The sequence below is a fragment of the Geotrypetes seraphini genome, chromosome 2 (assembly GCF_902459505.1).
Source record: "Geotrypetes seraphini chromosome 2, aGeoSer1.1, whole genome shotgun sequence".
NCBI classification, from domain to species: domain Eukaryota; kingdom Metazoa; phylum Chordata; class Amphibia; order Gymnophiona; family Dermophiidae; genus Geotrypetes; species Geotrypetes seraphini.
This window is the reverse complement of record NC_047085.1, coordinates 141965547-141992327: the sequence shown is the minus strand read 5'-3', so window position 1 is coordinate 141992327 and position 26781 is coordinate 141965547. Positions and strand designations below refer to the sequence as shown.

General features: G+C 44.1%; 1 protein-coding gene across 1 annotated transcript in view; it reads left to right on the top strand.

The window, feature by feature from the left end:
• The window catches only part of MIB1 (mindbomb E3 ubiquitin protein ligase 1), a 273835-nt gene that overhangs the window by 205873 nt on the left and 41181 nt on the right, over positions 1-26781 (top strand). Inside the window, exons 14-17 of the mRNA XM_033933912.1 lie at positions 13225-13311; positions 14495-14656; positions 16884-17065; positions 21761-21953. Of these exons, the coding sequence (XP_033789803.1) occupies positions 13225-13311; positions 14495-14656; positions 16884-17065; positions 21761-21953 (624 nt within the window). The remainder of the gene's footprint in view (positions 1-13224; positions 13312-14494; positions 14657-16883; positions 17066-21760; positions 21954-26781) is intronic.

The window sequence follows — 26781 nt, the reverse complement described above, 5'->3', positions numbered from 1 at the left end:
CTCTTACTTTCACCCACCCCCCACACACATACACATTGACATCTCTCTTTTTTTCTCACCCCACATCCCGATATATCTTCAGAATTCTAGATGGTGCCTGCAGTGCAGCAATTCAAATGTGCTACTTGCACTTGGCCCAGAGCCTTTCCTCTGCTGTATGCTGTCTCACTGGAAACAAAAAGTTATGACAGAAGGGAATTCTTTGGGCAGGACTCAGGCAACATTTGTAGTACCCTCTAGGAGTTTGAAGATAGCCATTGCAGGGGGATGTACATTCGATGGTTAGTACAAGCTTAGAGACAGGATTTTCCAGAGCAATGAAAAATAACATACCTCACACCTATACTGAAAAATGCATTAAAGGCAATTTCAGACCCTAGCAACTATTGTCCAATTGCTAATATCCCGTTCCTAGCGAAGATAGTGGAAGCAACAGTGCATCTCCAATTATGAAATTTCATTAAGTAGCGCTAACATACTTCATCCCCATCAGACCGCATTTTGTAAGTATCATAATACTGAGACAATTTTACTTGGTATAACAGTGTTCCCTCTAAGCGGGCGGGTGTTGTGAGCAAACTTTTTTCACCGTGAGCCAAAAATATCGGGCGCCAGCAAGTTATGAGCCAACTCGCCCGATTCTCCTCTCGCCGCCCTGCCATCTGCCGTACGCCTCTTCCGATCGTGCGCTGTGACGAGAAACGTGTGCGCTGCGATGTAATATTTTGTGCGCCAGCGCACGCCAGCGCAGCTTAGCGGGAACACTGGTTCAAATGGTTTTATTTATTTCCCCAAATTTATTTTTGTTATACGCATTGAAAATATTTGATATTGCGTTTAAATCAAAATCTCAATAAACTTGAAACGAGTGCCCGTGAGATTGTGGGAGGGTTAAATACTCAAAACTTAGAAGTTTTTGCTACGCCAGCTTTCTGGTATCTTTACATACAGTGGCGTACCTAGCATATGTAACATCCGGGGCCCATCATTTTTTGGCACCCCCCCCCCATCTGTAAGAAAAACATGATTTTTAGTAACAAACCACACGTCACACATGAGTACCTAGGAAAAGGCAGCATCTTACATATTGCAGTGAGCAGTACATCAATACACCCATTGTAAAACTAAACAAGCCAGACCAGCACAGATCAATCCTACACCGTCAATCCTAACAGAAAACCATGTCTTTCGAACACACAGAACACAGAAAACACCTTCGCCTAGTAAGGAATATGTAATCACAAACTAACCCCTCCCTCTTTTACAAAACTGTAGTGTGGATTTTAGCTACGGAGGTAACAGCTCTGATGCTCATAAAATTCTGAGCATCAGAGCTGCTACCACCAAGGCTGGTGCTAAAAACGCTTCACAGTTTTGTAAAAGGGGGGATAAAATAAAAATACATAGACAAAGGTTAAATTGAACCAGCAAGAAGCTGGACTCTGCATACAATGCTTCACAGAAACAGTGACACATGTCTCCTAAAGCAATAAATAAATAGAAATTTTTTTCTACCTTTGTCTTCTGTGGTTTCTCCTTTCCTCATCTTCTTGTAACTCTCTTCCTTCCATCCACTGTCTGCCGTCTCTCTTCCCCTATATGGCATCTTCTCTCCTTCTATGCCCCTTCCAGAAACTGTATGCCTCCCCCTTCCATCTCTCCTTTCACCCCATTGGTCTGGCATCTCTCTCCTCGCCTTCCCTCTCCCACACCTCTCCTCATAGTCTGGTATCTCCCCTTCCCTGATTCTCTGGCATCTCTCTCCTTTCCTTTTCTTCCATCTTTCGCTCCCCCTCCATGCTCTCACATCTCCCCCTTCCTTTTCCCTTAGACTGGCATACCTTCCTCCTACGCTCCAAGCCCTGGCATCTCCTTTAATTCCCTCCCTCATCTTCCTTCTCCCTCCAGCTGGGTACCGCAACACTCTTCCCTGCAGCTCTGCACTTCCCCACAATTGCCATGCTTCGGTTCCTCTTCTTCCTTCCTTCCTCCCCCCCCCCCCCGCGGGACCCTGCGGCACCATCAACTCTTACTCCCTCTAATGTCGGCCCTGCAGCTCCAGACTTCCTCGCACCTTCTCCCCTCCCCCTTTGGATCGCTATTATTTTAAATGTTATAGCCGCGGAGCTGTATCCATCAGTGGAGATGTCTAACCTCGGCCTGCCCCGGAACTCTTACTGCAGCAGCCGCCCGTCTAGGCAGGAACAGGAAGTCACTGTTGCAGTAAGAGTTCCGGGGCAGGCCGAGGTTAGACATCTCCACTGATGGATACAGCTCCGCGGCTATAACATTTAAAATAATAGCGATCCAAAGGGGGAGGGGAGAAGGTGCGAGGAAGTCTGGAGCTGCAGGGCCGACATTAGAGGGAGTAAGAGTTGATGGTGCCGCAGGGTCCCGCGGGGGTGGGGGGGAGGAAGGAAGGAAGAAGAGGAACCGAAGCATGGCAATTGTGGGGAAGTGCAATCCCCCCAATGCGTCCCCTTACCTTACCGACGCGTGTGTGCGCTGTGAAGAGAAACTTTGCGCTGCGATGTAATATTTTGTGCGCGAGCGCAGGCCAACGCAGCTTAGCGGGAACACTGAAACCACTTATATCCACAGAGAGATTGGATTGTTTTAAATCCGTTTTGATGATCTCTTTAGATCTCTCATTGGCATTTGATGTCTTGGACTATAATCTCCTTCTTGCCCAATTAACCGATATTGGTATTACTGATGTGGCTCTGGATTGGTTTCAATCATAGTTCAAGGACAGACGTAGCATCGTTAAAATGGGAAACTCAGAGTCAAACTCCTTTGATATGGGAGTGGGATTATCTCAAGGACCAATCTTGTCACCGCTGCTGTTTAATATCTTTTTAGCACTGCTCTTGACCTTGGGACAATCAATTGGACTGGCCATGTTTGTTTACGAGAATGATACACAATTAGTGTATACTTTTGAATCTGGTTCCCTCAAGAAATTTTACTCTTTAATGAGAATATAGATCGTATCGCTATATATTCAGAAATTGAAACTTAATACAGAAAAATCAACATCAATAATCTTTAGCCATCAGGATCTAATAATTTTGCCATCAGAGATTAAATTTGGACATAATCCAATTCCATCTGTGACTAGCACTAAAATATTAGGAGTAATCCTAGATACAAATTTATTATATCATTCGCAAATTTCAAAGGTGATGAACAGCTCCTTTTTCAAACTACATCCGATTAGATCAATTCGCTCTTTGTTATTTCCAGAGACTTTGAACATTTTGGTACATTCTCTCGTTATTCAACAAATAGATTACTTCAATTCTCTTTATGCTGGGTTATGACAGAAGGACATTCAAAGATTGCAGATAATGCAGAATACAGCTATTAGATTAATTCATAGTCTCCGTAAATTTGACCATATATCTTCATTTTTGAAAAATGCTCACTGGCTCCCAGTAAAATATCGTATTGTATATAAGTTGATTCTTACTACTTTCAAAGTACTGAGAAAGTTCGAACCACTCTATCTAGCACACTTGCTAACTCTCTATATAGATGGTAGGAACTTGAGATCCACAAATAAGCAATTGCTTATAATCCCATCATACGAAGATATTGTACATGAACATGTACAAGACCCAATTTTTTCTGTAACTGATCCAAGATATTGGAACACAAATCCCATTGGCACTTAAAACAATAATTTCAGTTGATAAGTTTAAAGAAAATTTAAAGACCTATCTTTTTTTTCTGATGCATACTCTCAGGTATAATGGGTGGCACTATTGGTATCTGTGAAAACAAATATCCCTAATGTAGCTTCTTTTTTTTGTAAAAAAAAATTGTATTTTTTCCTTAAACCTTATGTACTCTAGTACGTATGGATTACTTTGTGTATTGTATTGTTAATTCCTTTTAACTACTTTGTTTTACATAGTAAGCCGCATTGAAGGTTTTCCCAAGGGCAGGTTGGAAAATTTTAAATAAACTTGGAGGGTTGAGAGAAATTGGGGAGCGGGGAGTGATCACCAATGAAGAATTTGGCTTAGGATGCCACAGTCCCTTAAGCCCGCTCTAGTTTCTCACTGCAGTGGTGGCCTAATATTTACGTACAAGTATATATGGGTAGAAATAATGTATTAATTAACTTTGCCTGGCAAGATTCAAAATCACCATCTGCTGCTGTACTCTCCTTACAGCCCCCTCAACAAAGGTATCCCAGCTCCTTAAGCATAGTGGCTCCATGCCACTCCATTGACAGAACCTGAATCCCTTCCCCCAAATTTCTGAACTGTGGAATCAGAACATGAGGAGCAACATGCTCGTAATTTCTTTATTGCTGGAACTATAGGCACCAGCTTTGTGGGTGCCTGAGGATCCTCAATATTTTTATGCTATACTTTATTAAATTTGGAGCAGAAATCTCCAAGCTGCAGAGCAACAATGGAAGGTAGGATGGAAATGCTTTTCTAGTCCAATTACTGCTCCCGCCTCCCCCTGTAGCCTATTTGTTGGAATAGCTGAACAGTGGGCTACAGGAGGAAGAGAGCTGTTTTGCAGCCTGTTGACTGGCTGTGTGTGAGTGATGAGTTTCAGGGGGGAGGAAGGAGCAACTGTAACTAAAAGTAAAGGTACTTCTTGCCTGCAGGTGCCAATGCAAAAGGGAAGAGTAGAGGATAGACACTAAGAAAAGGAAATGAGACTGGGTCACATACCTTTACGACAATTTTACATATGTTGCTACAGCAATATGTTTAACTACTGAGGGGGAAAAACAGGAGTATTGGAAGAGGAGCAAGGAAGGTGTGAAGGGGTTTGAAAGAGATTACTGGCTGGGAGGCAGATTACAGCTATGAAATCTTCTGCAAGGGAAAAGGCTGAGAGCTCTGTGGAGAGAAGAATAGAGGGGGCTAGGAAGGGGTGAAGGGAACTGAAAGGAGTTACTGTTGGAGAGAATTCTGCTATGAAAGGCTGGAAGAAGCAAAAGGTTGTAAGGGGAAGAGAAGCTGGGTAATGGGGATAGAGTCTGGGAGTAGAGTTGGAAGGAATGAGGGTGCTATGAAGGGGTCAAGGGTATTGAAAAGGATTGCTGCAGTGGTTCCCAACCTGTCCTGAGGAAACTCAAGCCAGTCACATTTTCAGGACGTTCACAATAAATATTCAAGAGTTAAGTTTGCCTGCACTACCTCTATTGCATGCAAATCTAGTTCATGAATATTCATTGCAGACATCCTGAAAACCAGGGCAGGATTAATTCTTCGAGAGCCCCTAGGCACACAAGTACCCTGGGCTCCCCTGGGCCTGCCCCGCCCACACCCCGCCCCCATTTATCTGTTTTCTTATTTACTTCTTTATTTCCATTTATTTCTTTTTTTTTTAAATTCAAAACAAAGAAAGATTAGCATACCAGTGCACAGTTTTTCTTCTATGCAACCCCCAAACATCTCAACAAATCCCCCTTCCTTCCCTTCCCACCTACTTACCCAGGACATTAACTCTGAACCCTTTCAATACGTATATAAAAGCGTTCAAATATATTGTAAAGCAGTAATACTATCTGAAATATAAGTCTATATTAATAACCAAGTTTATATCGCCTAACTGCCTCACTCTACATCAGGGGTGTCAAACTCAATCACATAAGGGGCCAAAATCTGGAAAAAAAGGCTAAGTCGCGGGCCAAATTTTTAATTAAGATACTTAGAGGTCCTTTTATTAAGTTACGCTTATTAAATTAAGTTTTATTAAGCACGCTAAATGTGCACCTTAATAAAAGGACCCCTAAGCGACTAAGGCTTAGTCTTAGCAGATATATAGGATTACAACATCTCCAACCCCACACCGGCTCTGTGGTGTAAACAAAATAAATATTGTAATCACAAAACAGAAAATAAAATTATTTTTTTCTACCTTTTGTTGGTCCCAGGCTCTTGTCTTTTGATAACTCGCTTGCCAGGGTCTCCTGCCCATTTGTTGTTTTCTTCTTTCTCCGTGCTAACCATCCATCTTCCATCTCTGTCCTCCCCTTCCATTTCCCTTCCCTCCCTCGGAGGTCTGGCATCTTTCCTTTATCCCAGGACAAGCAGGCAGCATATTCTTGACTGATGGGTGACGGCACCGACGGAGCCCCGGTACGGACAATTTTAGAGTGATTGCACTCTAAGAACTTTAGAAAGTTCTAGCTAGGCCGCACCGCGCGTGCGCGAGTGCCTTCCCGCCCGACAGAGGCGCGCGGTCCCCAGTTTTCTTAATTCCGCGGAGCTAAGAAGACGCGTGTTTCCAACGGCTGTTGGAAGTTTTTTCCTTAACTGTTCACTTGCCTTCCCGCTCGCGCGTATTTTTCTCTTCATTTTATTTCTTTCTTGTTCTTTTACCGTTTGTAAAAAAAAAAAAAAAAAAATTGTTTTATTTTTTTCACTTTTTATTGACTACCCCGGCGGGGCCTGTTGGCACCATCGAAGCCTCCGGCTTCGATTTTGCTACAGCAGTTTTTCCCTTCATGCCCCCGTCACCGGGTTTCAAAAAGTGTCAGCGGTGTGCGCGCCCTATATCTCTCTCCGACCCGCACAAGTGGTGCCTTCAGTGTCTGGGTCCGGACCATAGGGCTGACACCTGCACCCGCTGTAGTTCTTTACAAAAAAGAACTTTAAAAAACCGACAAATTCAACAACTAATTCTGTTCGGCACCGACATGGAAGTTGCACCAGTATCGACATCGGCAACTTCCTCCAAATCGACACCGACTGTCTCGGCACCGACAGATACATCGCCGACGTCGGTCCCTGTAGGTAAGCCGGCTAAGAAGCCTTCCCCTACTGTCCTAGGGCCACCAGTCGAGCATGCAGTGAGCCAAGTCCTGCAGACTGAGCGCCGGCCCCGTAAACGCTCCGCTCCCATTGAAGTCACTGCCTCGTCATCGGCATCGACTTCACCCGAGCGTCGAGCGGCACCGAAGGTACCGAGCAAGAAAAGACCGGTACCGGTGCAATCGGGACCTACGTTGGATGAGCGCATTGCCTCTATCCTCCAGGTCCAGCTTAAACAGCAACTACAACATTTGCTCCCGGCTCTGTTGACACCGAATCCTCCAGTGTCGGTACCCAGTGAGCCTTCGGTGCCGACCGTCGATCAACCCCTTTTATTGACATCGACTTTGTTGGCACCGCACAAATCCATGTCCATGCCTATTCTTTCAGCGGAGCCGAAACGACGTTCTGCTCCGGACACTTCTGAACCGGTACCGTTCTCTGAGCCCCGTACCGTTCTACACTCTCCTGGTACCGTCTCCAACCGTTCGGGGAAATCGGTACGCAAGACTAAACATGTTGGCACCTCGACTCCACTTTCTCAGGGCCGTCTCCAATCGGTACGGGACCCTAACTTGTGGGATGACTCGGATGATCACCTCGGTACCGAGGAAGATTATTCATCTGAAGAGGAGGATGTATCGGTGCAAGACCCTGCTACTAAGCCAGAGCACTCCTCATTTACCAAATTTTTAAGGGAAATGTCAGACACCCTTTCAATTCCTTTGGAGTCTGATTCTAAAAAGTCCAAGGCATTCTTAGATGCCTTGGACTTTGATCATCCTCCTAAGGAGTTCTTAAAGTTGCCCCTCCATGATATCTTGAGGGAAACTTTCTATAAGAACTTGGAAACTCCCTTAACCATCCCGGGAGCCCCAAGAAAATTGGAATCTCTTTATAAAGTCATTCCAATTCCAGGGTTCGATAAGCAACAACTTCCCCATGAATCCTTGTTGGTGGAATCAACCCTGAAGAAGTCTGTAGGTGCCAGTGTTTACGCCTCTGTTCCTCCTGGCAGAGAAGGAAAGGCCATGGATAAATTTGGAAAGCGCCTTTACCAAAACGCCATGCTGGCCAACCGTTCAGGTAATTACGCATTCCACTTCTCGTTTTACCTGAAGCATCTCATTCAACAGGTGACCTCTTTTCAAAAGTACATTCCGGACCGTAAACTTCCTGCTTTCCAGCAATGTACTTCTAGTCTTTTGCAACTAAGGAAGTTTATGGTCCGTTCCATTTATGATACTTTTGAACTGACGTCACGGGCCACTGCTATTTCTGTAGCAATGAGAAGGTTGGCATGGCTACGGGTCTCGGAACTGGATGTAAACCATCAAGACCGACTAGCCAATGCGCCTTGTCTTGGGGATGAGCTGTTTGGGGAGTCCATGGATACCGCCACACAAAAGCTCTCCGCGCATGAGACTAGGTGGGACTCCTTGTTGAAAAACAAGAAGAAGCCTCCTCCTCCTCGTCCATTCAGGCAACAACCTTCTTATCAAAGAAGGTTTTCTGCTCGCCCAGCTCAGACTCATCCTCCTCAACCTCGCAGGCAGCGTCAACAGCAGCAACAGGCTCGTCAACAACAACAGCCTGCTGTAAAACCGGCTGTTCAACCTAAGTCTACACAGCCCTTTTGACTCTCTTCTCGAGAACATTGCCAGTCTTCCTCCCTCATGCCTTCAAACTCAGCCCATAGGAGGTCGACTCCAGGTTTTTCTGTCTCGATGGGAAGCAATTACCTCCGACCAGTGGGTACTTGCTATCATCGCTCACGGATATGCCCTGAACTTTCAGACTCCTCCACCGTTAAGTCTACCAAAAGAGTCTGCTTCCAACAAGGCTCAGTCCCTCCTTCTCGGTCAGGAGGTTCAATCCCTCCTCCTTCTCAATGCCATCGAACCAGTTCCTCTAGACCAGCAAGGCCTGGGATTTTATTCCCGGTACTTTCTTGTCCCCAAAAAAACCGGAGATCTCAGACCAATATTAGATCTCAGAGACCTCAACAAATGTCTGGTCAAGGAGAAGTTCAAGATGTTATCTCTTGCCACCCTATACCCTCTTCTCTCTCAGGAAGACTGGCTATGTTCCCTCGATCTCAAGGAGGCGTATACTCACATTCCAATTCATCTGATGTCCAGACAATACCTTCGCTTTCTTGTCAACCAACATCATTACCAATACAAGGTGCTACCCTTCGGCTTAGCCTCCTCTCCCAGGGTATTCACCAAATGTCTGATTGTGGTCGCAGCTTATCTCCGCTCCCACAATTTTCAAGTCTTCCCTTATCTGGACGACTGGCTCATCAAGGCTCCTTCTCCTCAGTCCGTTCACATAGCCACCAATCAGACCATTTCCTTCCTTCGACTGTTGGGGTTCGAGATCAATCTACCCAAGTCACACCTCATTCCAACTCAGCGACTTCAATTCATTGGAGCCATTCTGGATACTGTTCAAATGAGGGCGTTTCTTCCTCCAAACCGCCTTCACACCATCCTTCATCTCTGTCAGCAGGTTTTCCAGAGAACTTCCATCTCAGCAAATCAAATGATGGTACTTTTGGGGCACATGGCATCCACAGTGCATGTCACCCCCTTTGCACGTCTCCACCTGCGCACTCCTCAATGGACCCTAGCGACTCAGTGGTCACAAGCGACGGATCCTTGTTCACAACACATATCTGTGACCTCGTCTCTTCGACAGTCGCTTCTTTGGTGGTTGAACTCATCAAATCTATCCAGAGGTCTACTGTTCCATCTACCTCCTCATCAACTAGTCATCACCACAGATTCCTCCCCCTATGCATGGGGAGCTCACTTGAACGAGTTCCAAACTCAGGGGTTTTGGACCACCCAGGAAAAGAAGCACCACATCAATTTCCTGGAACTCAGAGCGATATTTTACGCCCTCAAAGCTTTTCAACATCTCCTCTTTCCTCAGGTTCTTCTCATTTGCACAGACAACCAAGTTGCAATGTATTACCTCAACAAACAAGGAGGGACGGGATCCCGTCCTTTATGTCAGGAAGCTCAAAGAATTTGGACATGGGCGACTGCTCGTCACCTATTCCTGAAAGCAGTCTACATACAAGGGGAACAGAATTGCTTAGCAGACAATCTCAGCAGAATTCTTCAACCTCACGAATGGACTCTCGACCCCTCGACTCTCCAGTCCATTTTCTCCCTATGGGGCACTCCTCAGGTGGATCTCTTTGCAGCTCCCCACAACCATCAGCTGCCCCGGTTTTGCTCCAGACTTTACTCTCCTCACCGTCTGGAACCCGATGCATTTCTTCTGGATTGGACCAATCTCTTCCTTTATGCATTCCCTCCTCTTCCGCTCATGCTGCGCACCTTATTCAAGCTCAAGAGGGAACAAGCCACCATGATCCTCATCGCTCCACGGTGGCCCAGACAGCATTGGTTTTCCCTTCTACTTCAACTCAGTTCCAGGGAACCCATACCTCTTCCTCTGTTTCCTTCACTACTTACACAGAATCAGCAAACGCTTCTTCATCCCAACTTACAGTCTCTGCACCTGACAGCTTGGTATCTCTCGGGCTGACTGCACCTCATGCTCTCCTTTCTCAGCCTGTCCGTTCTATTATTGATGCCTCCAGGAAACCGTCTACTCTTCAGTGTTACCAGCAGAAGTGGTCTCGGTTTTCTTCCTGGTGCCTGTTACATCACCATAATCCCATATCTACAGCAGTGGGATTGGTATTGGACTATCTTTTGTCCTTATCTGACTCTGGTCTTAAATCCTCTTCGATAAGGGTCCACCTTAGTGCCATTGCAGCTTTTCATGAGCCGATCCATGGAAAACCCCTCTCAGCTCATCCCTTAGTTTCAAGGTTCATGAAAGGCCTTTTCAATGTAAAACCACCTCTTAAGGCCCCTCCTGTTGTATGGGATCTTAATGTGGTTCTTTCTGCGTTAATGAAGCCTCCTTTCGAGCCTTTGGCCACAACGCATTTTAAATTTCTAACTTGGAAAGTGGTCTTTCTGATAGCTCTCACTTCTGCCAGGAGGGTCAGTGAGCTCCATGCACTGGTGGCTGATCCACCTTTCACTGTTTTTCACCATGATAAGGTTGTCCTTCGTACACATCCAAAATTCCTTCCTAAGGTTGTGTCTGAGTTTCACCTTAATCAATCCATCGTTCTACCTGTTTTTTTCCCAAAGCCTCATTCTAATCCAGGTGAACAGGCTTTGCATTCCTTGGATTGTAAACGTGCTCTGGCTTACTATCTTGATCGCACCAAACCTCACAGATCATCTCCTCAACTGTTTTTGTCCTTTGATCCTAACAAGCTGGGTCATCCTGTATCTAAACGCACTCTGTCCAATTGGCTTGCTGCTTGCGTTTCTTTTTGTTATGCTCAGTCGGGCCTGACACTGGAGGGTTCTGTCACTGGCCACAAAATTAGAGCTATGGCAGCATCTGTAGCTTTCCTCCGTTCCACTCCTATTGAGGAAATCTGCAAGGCTGCTACTTGGTCCTCAGTTCATACTTTTACATCTCATTATTGTCTGGATTCATTCTCCAGACGGGATGGACACTTCGGCCAATCTGTTTTGCAAAATTTATTTTCATAATGGCCAACCTTCCCTCCATCCCTCTTTTTGTTAGCTTGGAGGTCACCCATGAGTCAAGAATATGCTGCCTGCTTGTCCTGGGATAAAGCACAGTTACTTACCGTAACAGGTGTTATCCAGGGACAGCAGGCAGATATTCTTGCGTCCCTCCCACCTCCCCGGGTTGGCTTCTTAGCTGGCTTATCCTAACTGGGGACCGCGCGCCTCTGTCGGGCGGGAAGGCACTCGCGCACGCGCGGTGCGGCCTAGCTAGAACTTTCTAAAGTTCTTAGAGTGCAATCACTCTAAAATTGTCCGTACCGGGGCTCCGTCGGTGCCGTCACCCATCAGTCAAGAATATCTGCCTGCTGTCCCTGGATAACACCTGTTACGGTAAGTAACTGTGCTTTTTCTCGTGTCCATATCCGCAGCTTCGGCAATGGACCCCACCATCTGTCATTTTTTCAACTACCCTTTCATTCAGCATCTCTCCCTCCTTCCCCACCACCCCAGGGTCCATCATCTCTCTTCCCAACTACCCTGTCTTATGCCACTTCCAGAAACTGTATGTCCCTCCCCCTTTCATCTTTCCCTTCATCCCCATTGGTCTGGCATCCATCTTCTTCCATTCCCTCCTCCCAATGATCTGGCATCTCTCTCTCCTCTTCTTCCCTTCCCTCTCCCACACCCACAACCCCATGGTCTGGCATTTCACTGTCTCCTCTCTCTTCCTTCTCCCCCCCCCACTTCCATCAGCATCTGCCCCCTTTCTTTCCCTCCAACCTAAATCCATCCAGTATCCTTCACCCTTGTTTTCCCCCTTTCCCTGCATACAAATTCCATCAACATTAGCCCCCTTTCTTTCCCTCCAACCTAAATCCATCCAGTATCCTTCCTCCTTGTTTTCCTCCTTGTTGTCCCCCTTTCCCTGCATACCAATTCCATCAGCATATGCCCCCTTTCTCTCCCTCCACCACTCTTTCCACACAGCAACGGCAACGCACCCCCCCCAGCAATGGCAATGGGCCCCCACCTGGCATCGACGATGACAACAACATCGCCCCCACCCCCCGGCATCGACGGACGGCAATGCAGCCAACCGCCGGCATCAACGGCAATGCGGCCAATGCAGCTCCAAGAAGATCCCGTGATGACTGCGTCTGCCGATCCATCCCCCTCCAACGTCACTTCTTCTGGCAGACGCAGTCATCGTGGGACCTTCTTGAAGCTGCATTGTGTTGATGCCGGTGGTTGGCTGTATTGCCGTCCGTCGATGCCGAGGGGGGGGGCCGGCGTTGTTGTCAGGTGGGGGCCCATTGCCGTGCAGAGAGGGAAGAGGTGGGGCCCTTTGTCATCTGAAAAAAAATGGCATGGTAAGTCATCCTTCAGCAGGCCCCCCTGACTATTTCGGGCCCTAGACACATGTCTACTGGGCCTATTGGTTAATCCGGCCCTGCTGAAAACCTGACTGACCTCTATTCTCCCAGTACAGGTTTGGGAATCACTGGGTTAGTGGTTGGGAGAGAGAATATATACACTAAGTAACTGGAAGTGGCTTAATGCAGCTTTAAAGGGTAGAGAGGCTGACTGATGGGGTCAGTAACTCGGATTGGAACTGTGTGAGTGAACAAGAAAGAAGTTGTGAGGAGCTGCATGGGCAATGATGGCGAAAGGGAGCTAGGAGAAGGAGACATGATTTAGGAGAGAGGAAGGAAAGCAAGCAGAGGGTTAAGAAATTAGGAATTCTTAGAAATTTAGAGATAAGAGGAAAAAAGGCTATAGTGGGGAGTATGACTTTCTTTTGTTTTAATATGTACTTTCATTTGTGACTTCTGTAATTCTGCTTATGTGCTTCACAGGGTAGTGCTAACTTGGACATCCAGAATGTAAACCTGCAAACGGCACTGCACCTGGCAGTTGAACGTCAGCACACACAAATAGTCAGGGTAAGAGTTTTCCTGTTAATAGTTAAAGGAACAAAAATCAAGTTAGTGTGTAATTTTTGTTTTTCTTGAGTATCATTTTTAAATCTATTATTCTTTAAAAATGACCTTTTTTGTGCCTGTCTTTTCTTTAGCTCCTTTAATATCTCAGTTGGAAATACTTTTGAGTGAAGGTAGGGTGCCATAATCCTTCATTTGTAATTACGCTAGAATTCTTCCTTCTTCCTCTTTTTCAATCTTGTCTTTCTTTCTAGTTTAGTGTTCTTCACTATGAGGCCCAGAGCCAGTTTGTCTTCATTAACTCTTATGTGCATGTTCCTCTAATGTACACGCTTTCCTATCTTTAATGGAGGTTTGTTGCCAACACTTCCTCTAAAACATTTATTCGGTGTTCTTCTGGCATCATGAGGTTCTTGTTAAGTGAGTCTGACCTGCAAAGTGCCTAAATTCCCATACCAGGAAACTGAGTACAATGCAGGAGATTGGGCTCAAGCTCGGTAAAACCCGAATGGTGCAGGAAGAAAACAGCTACTATTCCAACACTAGTGCCAATGGCAAGCCTCTAGGAAAAGTTGGAGACTTAGAGGGGTGTGTGGGGGCAAGAGAGGGGATCAATTCCATTGACTTGTGGATCATGACCTGCTTCTGTCCTGCCTAGATGCCTACGGACTATCGGGAAATGTACTGAACTAGTTCAAAGGCTTCCTGGAATCTTGCAGTTATCAAGTCAAGATTGGGGACACACTATCTATGGCATGGACCAGTGACTGTGGTGTCCCACAAGGTTCCCCATTATCGTCCTTGTTCTTAAACGTCTACCTTGCTTCCCTAGAAGAGCAACTCAGTAGTCTAAACGTTTCCCATTATAGCTATGGAGGTGGCCGTAGGTGCCAAAGACATTTATCAAGTGATTGCGCGTATACCAGGGGTTGCCTGGAGAGAATGTACATTTAGGATTCTCAGTAGGGCATAATTTACTCAGGTACAAGCTTACTACTTAGATATGACGGACATGTCACTGTGCAGATGGTGCAAGCAGACAGCCCAATAATATCTCTTATGCAGTATGGCATTGCAAACATGTAAAGCTTTTTTGGAATCATATTCTTAACTACTTGGGTAAGCTATTGGGGGGGGTGATAGTTCTCAGTTCTCCATGAGTAAGATTTTTCTCATTTTCTTCCAGTTGTTAGTTCGTGCAGGTGCTAAGCTAGACATTCAAGATAAAGATGGGGACACTCCTTTGCATGAAGCCTTGAGACACCATACTTTGTCACAGCTTCGCCAACTCCAAGATATGCAAGATGTGGGCAAAGTAGATACCACTTGGGAGCCATCAAAGAACACAGTAAATAATTTACTTTCTTCCTTTTTTTTTCCTTTCTATAATCAGTTGTGAAATTATTGTATTGTTGATCTCTAATGGTATTGATTTTTACAGATGACAAACTTTCAGGGCCTGATTCTGTGTAGGACGACCAGTCTCAGCAGCCACCTAAGCGGCTTTTGAGAATCACACATGGACATCCTATATAGAATCGCGTATGTCCGTCGTATAACCACCCCAATTCTCTAACTGGCATCCATGTCAAAGGCGCCAGTTAGAGAATCATGTTGCTGCTGAGCTAATCATGGCAAGGGAATCTCCCTGCCGTGATCAGTTTAGCAGCTGCAGCAGGGAACCCGTCCCCCCACGAAGTCGGCCAGCAAGGGGAAAGCCCACTCCCTCCTGCCAGAACCCCTGAAGCCCTTCCCCAACTGTCCGCAACAGCCCTTACTCCTGCCGCAACAGTGAACCTTCCTGATTCTGAGTACCTTAGATTATTGCAATCTGATTTATTTAGCTTCAAGTAAGAAAAATATTAAGAGGCTTCAACTCATCCAGAACTCCGCCATCAGGTTGATATTTAACCTCAAGAGATTTGATCATGTCTCAGGCTCCTATCAGAAACTTCATTGGTTGCAAATTGAATCAAGGATAATACAGTACTCCCCCGAAATTTGCAGGGGTTCCATTCCAGGAACACCCTCGAATTTCAAAAAAGTATGTCAAGAGGCAGGAGAGGGCAGCTGTACAGCCGGCGGTACAGTAAATCATACCCGGTATGCTCCGACCACCTCTTCCTGTTACTAAAGTCAAGCTACACTAATCAGGAGCTGCTTTGACACGCAGCTCTTGATTGGTGTAGCCTGACTAATGCAGGAAGAGGCGGTCAGAGCATTACTGAGTCATGAACCGTGAATTCATGGGGGAGCACTGTATTCAAATTTGGGTGTTTTTGTTATAAAACTCGACATAGCTTAATTCCATCTTAAATCTCTGAGCATTTCCTTTTTGCAAATGGTAGTTGTCTTGTTTGAGGTATTAGACTCTTTACTTTTCCTGTGGTAAGGGGTTGCCGATATAAAAGATTTTTCAGCCGAAGTATGGCTTACCAGTCTGCCCTTTGGGATAAGAGCTAGAGCTTCAGTAAGTTGATCTCTAGTTCCTACTCTTACATTAATTCAGGAAATTATTAAAAACTTTTAGTAACTCAGTTGTATTATTTCCACTTTTTTCTCTTTGAATTCTTTTTATAGAATTGTCATTTCACTATGTATGCGCAGTTCTCTTGTAAACAGTGAGGTTGAGATGGTATATAAGATTATTGTTATGTTATGTCTACTCTTGCAGATTTTGGTATCATTTACAAAGAGGAAAATCTTACCAGACAGCTCTTCAACAATATTGTTTACAAAAATGTAAAAAAAAAAAACCTGACCCAAGAACCGAACCTTGAAGTGCACCAGTGGTGTAACATCCCTTTCCTCAAGAGTGATCTCCATTGACCACTACCCTCAGTCACCTTCCTCTCAACCAGATTCTGACCCAATCAGTCACTTTGGGGCCCATCCCGAGGGCACTCGGTTTATTTATTAGACGCCTTTGTGGAACACTTTCAAAGGTTTTGCTAAAATCTAAACACCCCACATCTAGTTGATCAGATTTGTGTGATCTAGTGAATCCATATTGCCTCAGGTCCTGTAATCCATTGGATTCCAGAAGCTTCACTATTCTCTGTTTTAAAAGTGTTTCCATTAATTTACCACAGAAGTCAGACTTACCGGCCTGTAGTTCCCTACCGCTTCCTTAATTCCACTTTTGTAGAGAGGGACCCCAATCCTCTGGTAACACTCCCAACTCTAGAGAAGCATTGTAAAAGCATTGTATAATGAAGAATAATTTTCCCTTCTGATTAACTCTAAATATTTAATAAAGTAAGTATATTTTCTTTGCTTTCATTGTTTCACATGTTTAATTTTTTATTCCTGTTTAGTTAGTTTAAATTATTTATTTAAAAGTGTTTATATGCCAATATGTTCAATGTGCACTGCCTTGAGAATGGAAATCCTAGTGTTAATAGTCTGTAAAAGTGCCATTCTACCATCTAAATTTAGGTGCCTATTTTCAGTAGGATCCTAAAACATGAGAGGCTATAGATGGGGATTTAGAGTACTGATAAAGAAAGCAAAAACCTGGCAACTTACAAAGGTTCATGATATTTCTGCTATATTTAATTTTTGCTTTGTTGCAGCTAATAATGGGACTTGGAACGCAAGGAGCAGAAAAGAAGAGTGCAGCATCTATTGCTTGCTTTCTTGCTGCAAAAGGAGCCGATCTCACAATTCGTAATAAAAAAGGACAGTCTCCCCTTGATCTTTGCCCTGATCCTAGTCTCTGTAAAGCTTTGGCTAAATGTCACAAAGAAAAAGTCAGGTTTGTATGTTAAGAAACTTAAAATATAAGGTCCTATTTACTATTGATACCTGTAAAGCTTTCTCTTTGTTTGCCAGGCTTTCCATACTGCAAATACATTTGATAAATTTGGAAACAAACTTGATTCTTAAACCCAAGTATCACATACTTATTTGGATAGCATGAAAATTAAACTAGCTGGACTGCTCCTGAGAACTGGGCAATGAATCGCTGATGTAAACTGTGTTTAGGAATGGATTTTGTATCTGAGGAGCAAAAGTATTTCTTAGAATTCACTAGGATTCTATTTATTTTTAGGACTGAAGGACATTTTTTTAAACAAATTTGGTAGTTTGTCTTGCCTTTAAAGCAGTTGGAGCTAAGCTATAATAATTTCCTCAAAAAGCAGCTGTTGTGTAATTTTTGTATTATGAATGGAAACATTCCATTTCACAAGTGTAGCAGCAAAAACCGTGTATAGGTATGTTCCAAAAAAGCGAAGTTACTTACATGTAGCATGTGTTATCTGAGAACAGCAGGCAGATATTCTCACATATAGGTGGCATCATCCACAGAGCCCCGGTACGGACAGTCAACAAGTGTACTGTCACTTTAAAAAATTGAAGACCACCTGCACTGCACATGCGCAAGTACCTTCCTGCCTTATGATGACTCGTGGGTCTGCCAGTTCAGTAAAAAAAGTTGAGAAGTCAACCAGGGGAGGTGGGAGGGTTGTGAGATTATCTAGGTACTTTAATAACCCCTTCTACAAGTAAGTAACGTTGCTTTATCTGAGGATAAACAAGCAGTATATTCTCACACACGTGGGATTCCTTAGCTGCCAGAATCATGACCTTAAAAAGAGGGTTATTGAGAACAACCATGAGCCTGGCAAAATCCAACAGGGTTGGAGGTAAGTTGGCTTCTAAATGGCTGCTTTATGAATGTCCTCAATAGGAGTGTAATGTAAATGAGCTACTGAAGTTGCTGTTGCTTGAACTTTATGAGCAGTGACACACCCAGGAAGAACTGTAGATTGATATAGATGAAATTCTGAGATGACCTTCGGAAGGAACTTTGGACAAGTTCAGAGAACAACTCTGTCCTGGTAGAAAATTGTATGAGGTGGATCTAATATTAGTGCTTGAAGTTCACTAACTCTATGCAGATGTGATTACTATAAGTAATATCACTTTCCAAGTGAGATATTTAAGAGATGAGGTTGATAGTGGTTCAAATGGAGGCTTTTCTCAGATGAGAAAGTTACTACATTAATATCCCATGGCACTAGGGGGGCTAGAGGGGGCAACTTGATATTGTTAAGTCCTTTCATGAATCTAGTTACTCGAATACGGAGAGACATTGATATTTTGTCTATTGATGCGTGAAAAGTGCTAATAGCACTGAGGTGGACTCTCACTGAAAATGTTGGAGAGCTGCAGGTTATCAGATTTAGCAAATGTAGATTTAGCAAATGTAGATTACACCAAACTGAGAAGCAAGTTTATTTAAAGCGATAGCAACGCTTTGTGGGTGGTCTTCTGGAAGTTTTGATATTTAAAACCGATACCAAAAATGTAGTGGCATCTAATGTTTGGGAGAGAGATACTACCTGTGAGTGCTAACGAACGTAGATTGGGATGGAGAAGAGAATCCTCATTCTGTCTCAAGGTTGGAAAGATTGATGGGTTCCCTGCTGTTGAGTTGCAGGAGGAGTGTAAACTAAGGTTGGAAAGATTGATGGGTTCCCTGCTGTTGAGTTGCAGGAGGAGTGTAAACTAAGGTTGATGTGGCCACCAAGATGCTATGAGAATCATGGTGGATCGGTCCTGACAAAGCTTGAGGAGAGTCTTCCTGATTAGAGGTATTGGTGGGAAACTTAAAGGAATTGGTTCTGCCAGTCTAGGATGAAGGCATCTGACTCCAGACGATTGGGATCATAGAGTCTGAAACAGAAAAGTGGAAGTTTGTGGTTGTGGGGGGAAGCAAAGAGATCTATCTCCGGGGTCCCCCCAGTCCATTAAGATCTGATGCATGGTTTTGGAGTTGATTGACCATTTGTGAGTAGAGAATGACACGGGGACAAATTTCCTTTTTCAGAGGGATGAGCTACCAGACTGATTCAGCAGGTTTCCTTGGTGCTGCGTTTTGAAGAAGCACCACTGGAGACCCCGCGTGTGAGGGACCCTCTTCTTAGGGGATATGTACTGTTTCCCGCTCTTTTCCTATGCATCAGGATATTCGGGATATTGTATTGGCGCAGTGGAATACTCCGGAGGCGCCATTTCGGTTAGCGTGCGTCATGGTTCATTTGTATCCTATCCCAGAGGGGGATAGGGCTACTTTAAAGTCACCAGTGGTGGACGTCGTGGTTTCAGCGATTGCTAAGTGGCATAACATGGCATAAGTGGCATAACGAGGGCGGTTCTGCTTTACGGGACTCATGAGCGTAAGTTGAAGACAATTCTTAAGCAGAATTTTGATGTCTCTGCCTTGGCGGTCCAGGCGGCTATTTGGGGGGGGGGGGGGGTGGCTGGTGGCTCACGCCACATTTTGGTGGGCCGAGCGTGTCCTGGATCGTGAGTCTGATGACTGGTCCTTAGTGGATCAGGAGGTGGCAAAGATTGAGATTGCTGCCTCGTTCCTCTCGAAATTGCTTTACTTGTTTCTAGCTTTCCGGGCAACAGCAGTGGATTGTCTATGTTTGCCAACACCAGGCAAGGAAGTGGGTGCTCCTATGACATAGAAAATGACACAGGAACTGAGGTAGATAGGCCGCTGTCCAGGCCTACCTCGGTAATGAGACCTCGAACGCTATATACTAGTTTCAATAAGTATATATTTATTTAGTCAATCAATAACAGCTTACAAGAATAGATCATATAGTATATAGCGTAACAGAAGGTGACGATCTCTAGGCCTAGAGGTCCTCCGATGTCTGTTCTGACCTCTCCCTTCTAAAGGCCTGGTTTTTATACATTTCTTAGTGGCCAACACCACGTTGGTTTACATCACATGATACATCCTTATTGGTTATTTACTTATGCATTACTGCCTAACTACATTCATTTATTGGCTATTCTCACCTACGTCATGTTATATGTCTACTCTGTTTTCCGTAAAGCCTACCTTTTCCCCGAAATGCCTGTTTCCCCACCATATTAGTATTTCCGAGCACAAGCCCCCCTCCCAACTCTAAACATCTCTGATACTTTCTATTAGATGATATTTCTTATGAATTCTTTCTTCCGAGAATTCTGTCTTCTGACCATGGTCTGTTTATCTCTTTATGGTATCTGGCTGGGTGGGCCTTGGTGTAAAACCACAGCTAGCCCACAGCCTCAGGACCTGTTGCTTTTTCTCTAGCTTTAGTAGCTAATTGAACTCATAAAACAGCGTATTTCTCCATCTTTGCATGCTCTTCAGTTAATGGTGAAATATCTTTCCATAGTTAATCTACTGTTTCTATCATCTGCAGAGATAGATAAGGTAGATGTCAGTTGCAGGGGGTGAGAGCAGATTTTTCTGTAAAGAGAAAAGTGATCTTTGTCTTCCTTCCATCCCCCTTCACCTGGCCAATGTCAGGACTTTCCGGGATGTATCCAGAGCTTCCATGCTTTATTCTCTCTCAGAACAAATTTTTCCCCTTTCCTGTGGGAACTCATTTTCTCATTCCATCCCAGCGAGTTCTGTCCCTGTCCCATTCCTGTAAGCTGTCTTCATCTGCACTCTGCATAAGCCTCAAACACTTAAAAATCATAAGTATTTGAGGTTTGTGCAGTTAAGGCTGAGCTTACAGGAATGGGGCAGGGATAGTGACAAAACTTGCAGGGACGGGGAAAAATTTGTCCCTGTGTCATTCTCTACTGTAACATCATAGGAGGCCTTGCTGCTCCCTACTAAAACCCACGCTTCTGCCTAGTGCTTGAAAAGTTACTTTTGAGAGCATCCTTAAGTTTGGGGAATTATTTTACCTGTTTCCAGCTTTCTGGACAACAGCGGCAGACTGTCTGTGTTTGCCAACACCATCAGATAAGGAATTAGACATACTGCCCCTTGTGAGCTCCTTGGAGTTCCATGGAGCGACGGAATTAAAGTCAAGGTACTTTTTAATTTTATTACTAAAAATGGGAACAAGAAAAGCACAAACTAAGATTTCTACTCCAGTGATCACTAGGACAATAGATCATCATATAGTTCTGCCAAAAATTTTTCGATTTTCTGTTTTGCTCATGTTGTCTAAGAACTTAGTTGTACGGCACACAGCAAATAGCAAAGTAACAAGTGTAGGACATATCTTGTTAAACAAGGTATTATTAAATAGAGGAGTGGTAACATTTTAAATATTAAGGCCAACAATAGCTTCATGTTAGAAATAATTGGATTATTTAAAGCAGGGGTGTCCAACCTTTTGACTTCCCTGGGCCGCATTGGCCAAAAAAAATGTTTCTGGGGCCGCGCAAATGCTGCAGCAAGACAGAGGAGGGAGCCGGCAAGATGGCAAACACCCAGGGGCAGCAGAGGAAAACACTGCATCGCCCTTGACCGGGGCCGCACAAAATACTGCACGGGGCCGCATACTGCCCTCGGCCCGCAGGTTGGACACCCCTGATTTAAAGGAAGGGAAGGAGAGGACTAGTGAAGGTTGTGTATTGAGCCCCAGATTTCTTTTAGCAGGTCTATTTGAAAAAGTACTGAAACATATTTCTCTTTTAGTGGTCAGGTAGGATCTCGCAGTCCTTCCATGATTACCAATGACACCGAAACCTTAGAAGAATGTATGGTATGTTCTGATATGAAGAGAGATACTCTATTTGGACCATGTGGACATATTGCTACTTGCTCTTTGTGCTCTCCAAGAGTCAAAAAGTGTCTCATATGCAAAGATCAAGTTCAGTCAAGAACAAAGGTATTTTTCTTAAATCTTATTTTTACTGTCTTTTTCCAGGGCAGAGCAACAGGGACATGGAAATACTTACTGTACCTCAATATAATTTGCCTTAAGCTACAATTAAAAAGGCATGAGGCAAATCTAAATAAATAAATATTACACTTGGCGGCTGGTACTTAATATTTTTTCTAATGCTTAGAGTTCAGCAGAAAAAAATCTACCCTGTCATAGTTCACTGCAAATAGTTTTTCCAACAGTCACAGTAATACAAACTTCAAGGGGAATGTAACAAACTCTACAAAATAAATTGAGTGTGTGGGTCCTCAGTGTGAAGACTTCAGAAACAACCCCACAGTGAGGACACGGCTCAAATGCTTATGTGTGGCCTACTACTACAACTATTTATCACGTCTATAGTACTGAAAGGCATATGCAGTGCTGCTCGGAAGAGTTTACAGTCTAATTTGGACAGATAGACATGACATATAGGGTTGGGGATGCAGAACACAAAGTGAGAAGAGTTAGGAGTTGAAAGCAGTCTTGAAGAGGTGGGCTTTTAACTTGGACATGAACACTGCCAGAGACGGAGCCCGCGGTAGGATTTGGGCAGTTTGTTCCAAGCATACAGCACAGCAAGACAGAAGGGACAGTCTGGAGGCAGTGGAGGAGAAGGGCACAGGAGAAACCTACCGACTGAGCGGATCTCACTGGGGGGGAGAGGGTGATATAGGGGGGAAATAAGTGAAGAGAGATAAAGAGGGGCTGCTGAGTGAATGCATTTGTAGGACAGTAAAAGGATTTTGAATTGTATTCGGAAACGGATGGGGAGCCATTGAAGTGACTTTAGGAGAGGGGTAACATGAGCATAGTGGCTCTTGCAGAATATGAGTTATGCAACTGAATTTTAAATGAATTGAAGAAAGATGGATGAACGGAAGACCTGAGAGTAGCAAGTTGCAGCAATCTAAGCATGAGGTGATGAGGGCGTGGATAAGGGTTTTACTAATGTGCTTGGAGAGGAGGGGTCTGATTATGGTAATACTATAAAGGAAGAAGCGGCAGGTTTTAATGATATGTTGTATCTGGGTGGAGAAAGGAGAGAGAGAAGTCAAAGATGACTCCACGATTGCGAGCAGATAAGACAGGAAGGATAAGAGTGTTGTCCACAGAGACAGAGAATGGGGGAAGTGGGGAGGTGGGTTTAGGCGAGAAGATGAGTAGCTCCATTTTAGCCATATTCAGTTTTAGATGGTGGTGAGACATCAAAGCGGCAACGTCAATCAGGCAGGCTGAGACTCAGGTCTGGGTTTCAGTGGAGACATCTGGTGCAGATTGGTAGATCTGAGAGTTGTCATCATAGAGGTGATACTGGAAACCATGGAAGTAGATCAGCGCTCCAAGTGAGCAGGTGTAGATTGAGAAAATGAGTGGTCCCAGGACAGAACCTTGAGGTATACCAGTTGATAGAGAGATAGCTATGAAAGAGGAACCACTGTTGCATACAGTGAAGGAGCAATGGGAGAGAGGAAAAAAAGCAGGAGAGAGCAGAACCCTGGAATCCCAGTGAGCATAGCATATCAAGGAATAGGTGGTGATCAACAGTATCAAAGGTGGTAGATCGAGAAAGACGAGGATAGAGTAGAGGCCTTTGGATCTAGCCAGGAAGAGATCATTGGAAACTTTAGTAAGGGCATGGGCAAAAGCCTGTCTGAAGCGGATCAAGAATAGCTGGGGATGAGAAGCAGTTCAGGCAAATACGGTGAACAGCACATTCAAGTAACATGGATAAGAAGGAGAGGAGGGAGATGGTGCGATAATTGGAGGTGCACGTGGGGTCTAGAAAGGATTTTTTGAGGAGGGGTGTGACCATGATATGTTTGAAGGCATCAGGGACAGTTGAGAGCAATAGGTTGAGGATATGAGAGATAGGAGGGATGACAGCCTAAACATTAAAGGTTGGTTTATTTTCACCAACTAGTACTGCACACCATCATTGGATCCCACCTGTTTGTATATTTAAAGTAAATGTGACACAGAATAATATATAACAAAATGATAGTCATAATAATAATAGTGCAGCAATCAAAATATTCCCTCAAATGTTCCCTCAAAGAGAAACTGGCTGATAGGTAGAGCTTGCCTTAATCATTTAGAATGGCATCTATCATATTGTAAATAAGTATTCCTTTCTACTATCTTCCAGTATACAGTAGTTTTAAGGCCAAATTCACATTTCTCCATTTTAGTGTCTAAAAAAACCACTGCATTAAAGTCACTTGTCTTAGTAAATTTCAAATGGGGGTCCAATAAATTTAACCATGACATAAAATCAGTTAAAGAGGCTTCTATGTGTGTCCAAATCATAGAAACACCATCAATAAACCTAACCCATATTTTCATATGAGTGAACCAAGCAGAGGTATATAAATATTTTTCTTCAAACAGTCACATACAAATTAACCACACTTGGGGCCATAGATGTTCTCATGACCACCCCATGTGTTTGATCTTGACAGTCAGTTCTATTTGTAAAGTACAGTGTATTTCGCTCCATAAGACGCACATTTTTTTGCACCCAAAAGTGGGTGGAAATGTTGGTGCTTCTTATGCAGCAAAGATACAAATTTTTACCGCCTGTACCTTTTTTAAATACCCTCCCACCCCGTCATATCTTTAAAAAAAACACCCCCGTCCCATCCTATCTTTTAAAACAACACTGTTCCCTCTAAGCTGAGCAGGAGTCCTCCACCCACAGTCTCACCAATAGAGGGTGCTGTTTTACTGTCACATTTTTCAATTGTGAGGGACAGGCAAGTTCTGCAGGACTCCAGGGAACATACCTGTCCTTAGCGACTGAAAATATTCCACCCCCTAGTGGTAGCAATGCAGCTGGAGGACACCTGCTCAGCTTAGAGGGAACTCGGCCGCCGCCGGCGCCCCGTCCTACCTTTTAAAAGCACCCTTATAGCCTTTGGTCCAGCGTGGATCGGCACGGGCAGGATCCAGCTTTCCGCGTTGCTGCCTGTGCCTGTGCCGCTTTCTGATTGGCTGCCATCAGTTCTCGCATGTCCCATGAGAACTGAAGGTATCCATTTAGGAAGCTGTGCGGGCCCAGGCAGCAACGTGGAAAGCTGGCTCCTGCCCATGCCGATACACGCTGGACCACCAGCCTATAAGGGTGTTTTTAAAAGGTACGACGAGCTGGGGGGTTTAAAAGGTAGAGGGGATGTTTTTAAAAGATATGGGGTGCAGAGTCTGGCGGGGGGGGGGGGGACACAGGGTACAGAGCCTGGCAAGGAGTGTGGGGTTGGGTCTGACAGGGAGTGAGGGGGGCTGGGTGCAGAGCCTGGGTTCAGAATGGTTGTTTTTTTTTCTTGTTTTCCTCCTCTAAATCTAGGGTGCGTCTTATGGTCAAGTTTGTCTTATGGAGCGGAAAAATACAGTAATTGTTGTAACACTAAATTGGTCAAAGTCATCAAAATTATGCACACAGGTGGGATCTGATGATGTGTGCAGTACTGATTGGTGAAAATAAGCCAACCTTTAATATTTAGGCTACACATAAGCATTTGAGCCCTGCCCTCACTATGGGATTGGTTCTTAATAGCTTAAGCCTTCACGCTTAGGACCCACACACTCAGAGTTAATTTATTTTGTGGGGTTTTAAAGTGTTACATTCCCCTTGAGGTTTGTTACTGTGACTGTTGGTAGAATTATTTGTAGGTCGTTTTACTATTTGGGCTTTTTGGTGTTTTGGAATTCTTGTAGTAAAGGCAAACCATTAAAGCTACGCGAGTCTTATTTATACCAGGATCAAAAAAATGACTTATTCCCTGGGTTCAGTATCCACACACAAAATTTATTACATCATCTTGCATAAATTCACAAAACCCAACATAGTATCATGTTTTGGCGGGAGTTTGCCTTCCTCGGGGGTTTGCAAGATAATATTGGATAACCCATGGTTTTCCCCAAGATGCCAGACACAATGTTCTTCATCTTCAGTGACTTGGGTCTTGTCCTTATCCTGTTTAACAATAAGTATACTCTGATTACAGTATCCAATATATTATCATGCTAACTCCTGAGGAAGCCAAACTCCTGTCAAAACATGTTACTATGTTGGGTTTTATGAATTTATGCAAGATAATGTAATAATTTTTGTGTGTGGATACTGAACCCAGAAATGAAGTCATCTTTTTGATCCTATTCTTACTTTGTTTTTTGTCATAGATATCCATAGGATTGCTGTTCTGTTGCTGTTTGATTCATATTTTTATACAACTTAAAATTGCTTAGAAAATACAGCAAAGAAATGATGCTCACTAGTACACTGAGCAGTCTTATTGAATGTCTGTGTTTTCGCCTTTAAATTGGCTTTGGAAAGCAAAAGAATCTGGTATGTGCATGTTGGGTGTAAATTGTAAACTAAACATGGAGCTGCAAGCACATTTTCCAAAAGAGCTTTCTGTTCAATGTATTTATAAATGATCTAGAAACAGGGACGAAGTGCAAAGTTATAAAATTCACAGACGACACAAAACTATTTAGTGGAGTTAGGACTAAAGAGGACAGTGAAGATTTACAAAGGAACCTGAACAAAATGGAAGAGTGGGCGAAGAGATGACAAATGAACTTTAATGCAGAAAAATGTAAAGTCTTGCATGTAGGAAACAGAAACCCGATGTACAGCTATACAATGGGGAGGGTTGGTAATGGGTGAAAGTAGCCTAAAAAAGGACTTAGGGGTACTGGTGGACAAGACAATGAAGCTGTCGGCACAGTATGCAGCGGCCTCTAAGAAAGCAAACAGAATGCTAGGTATTATCAAGAAAGGTATTACAAC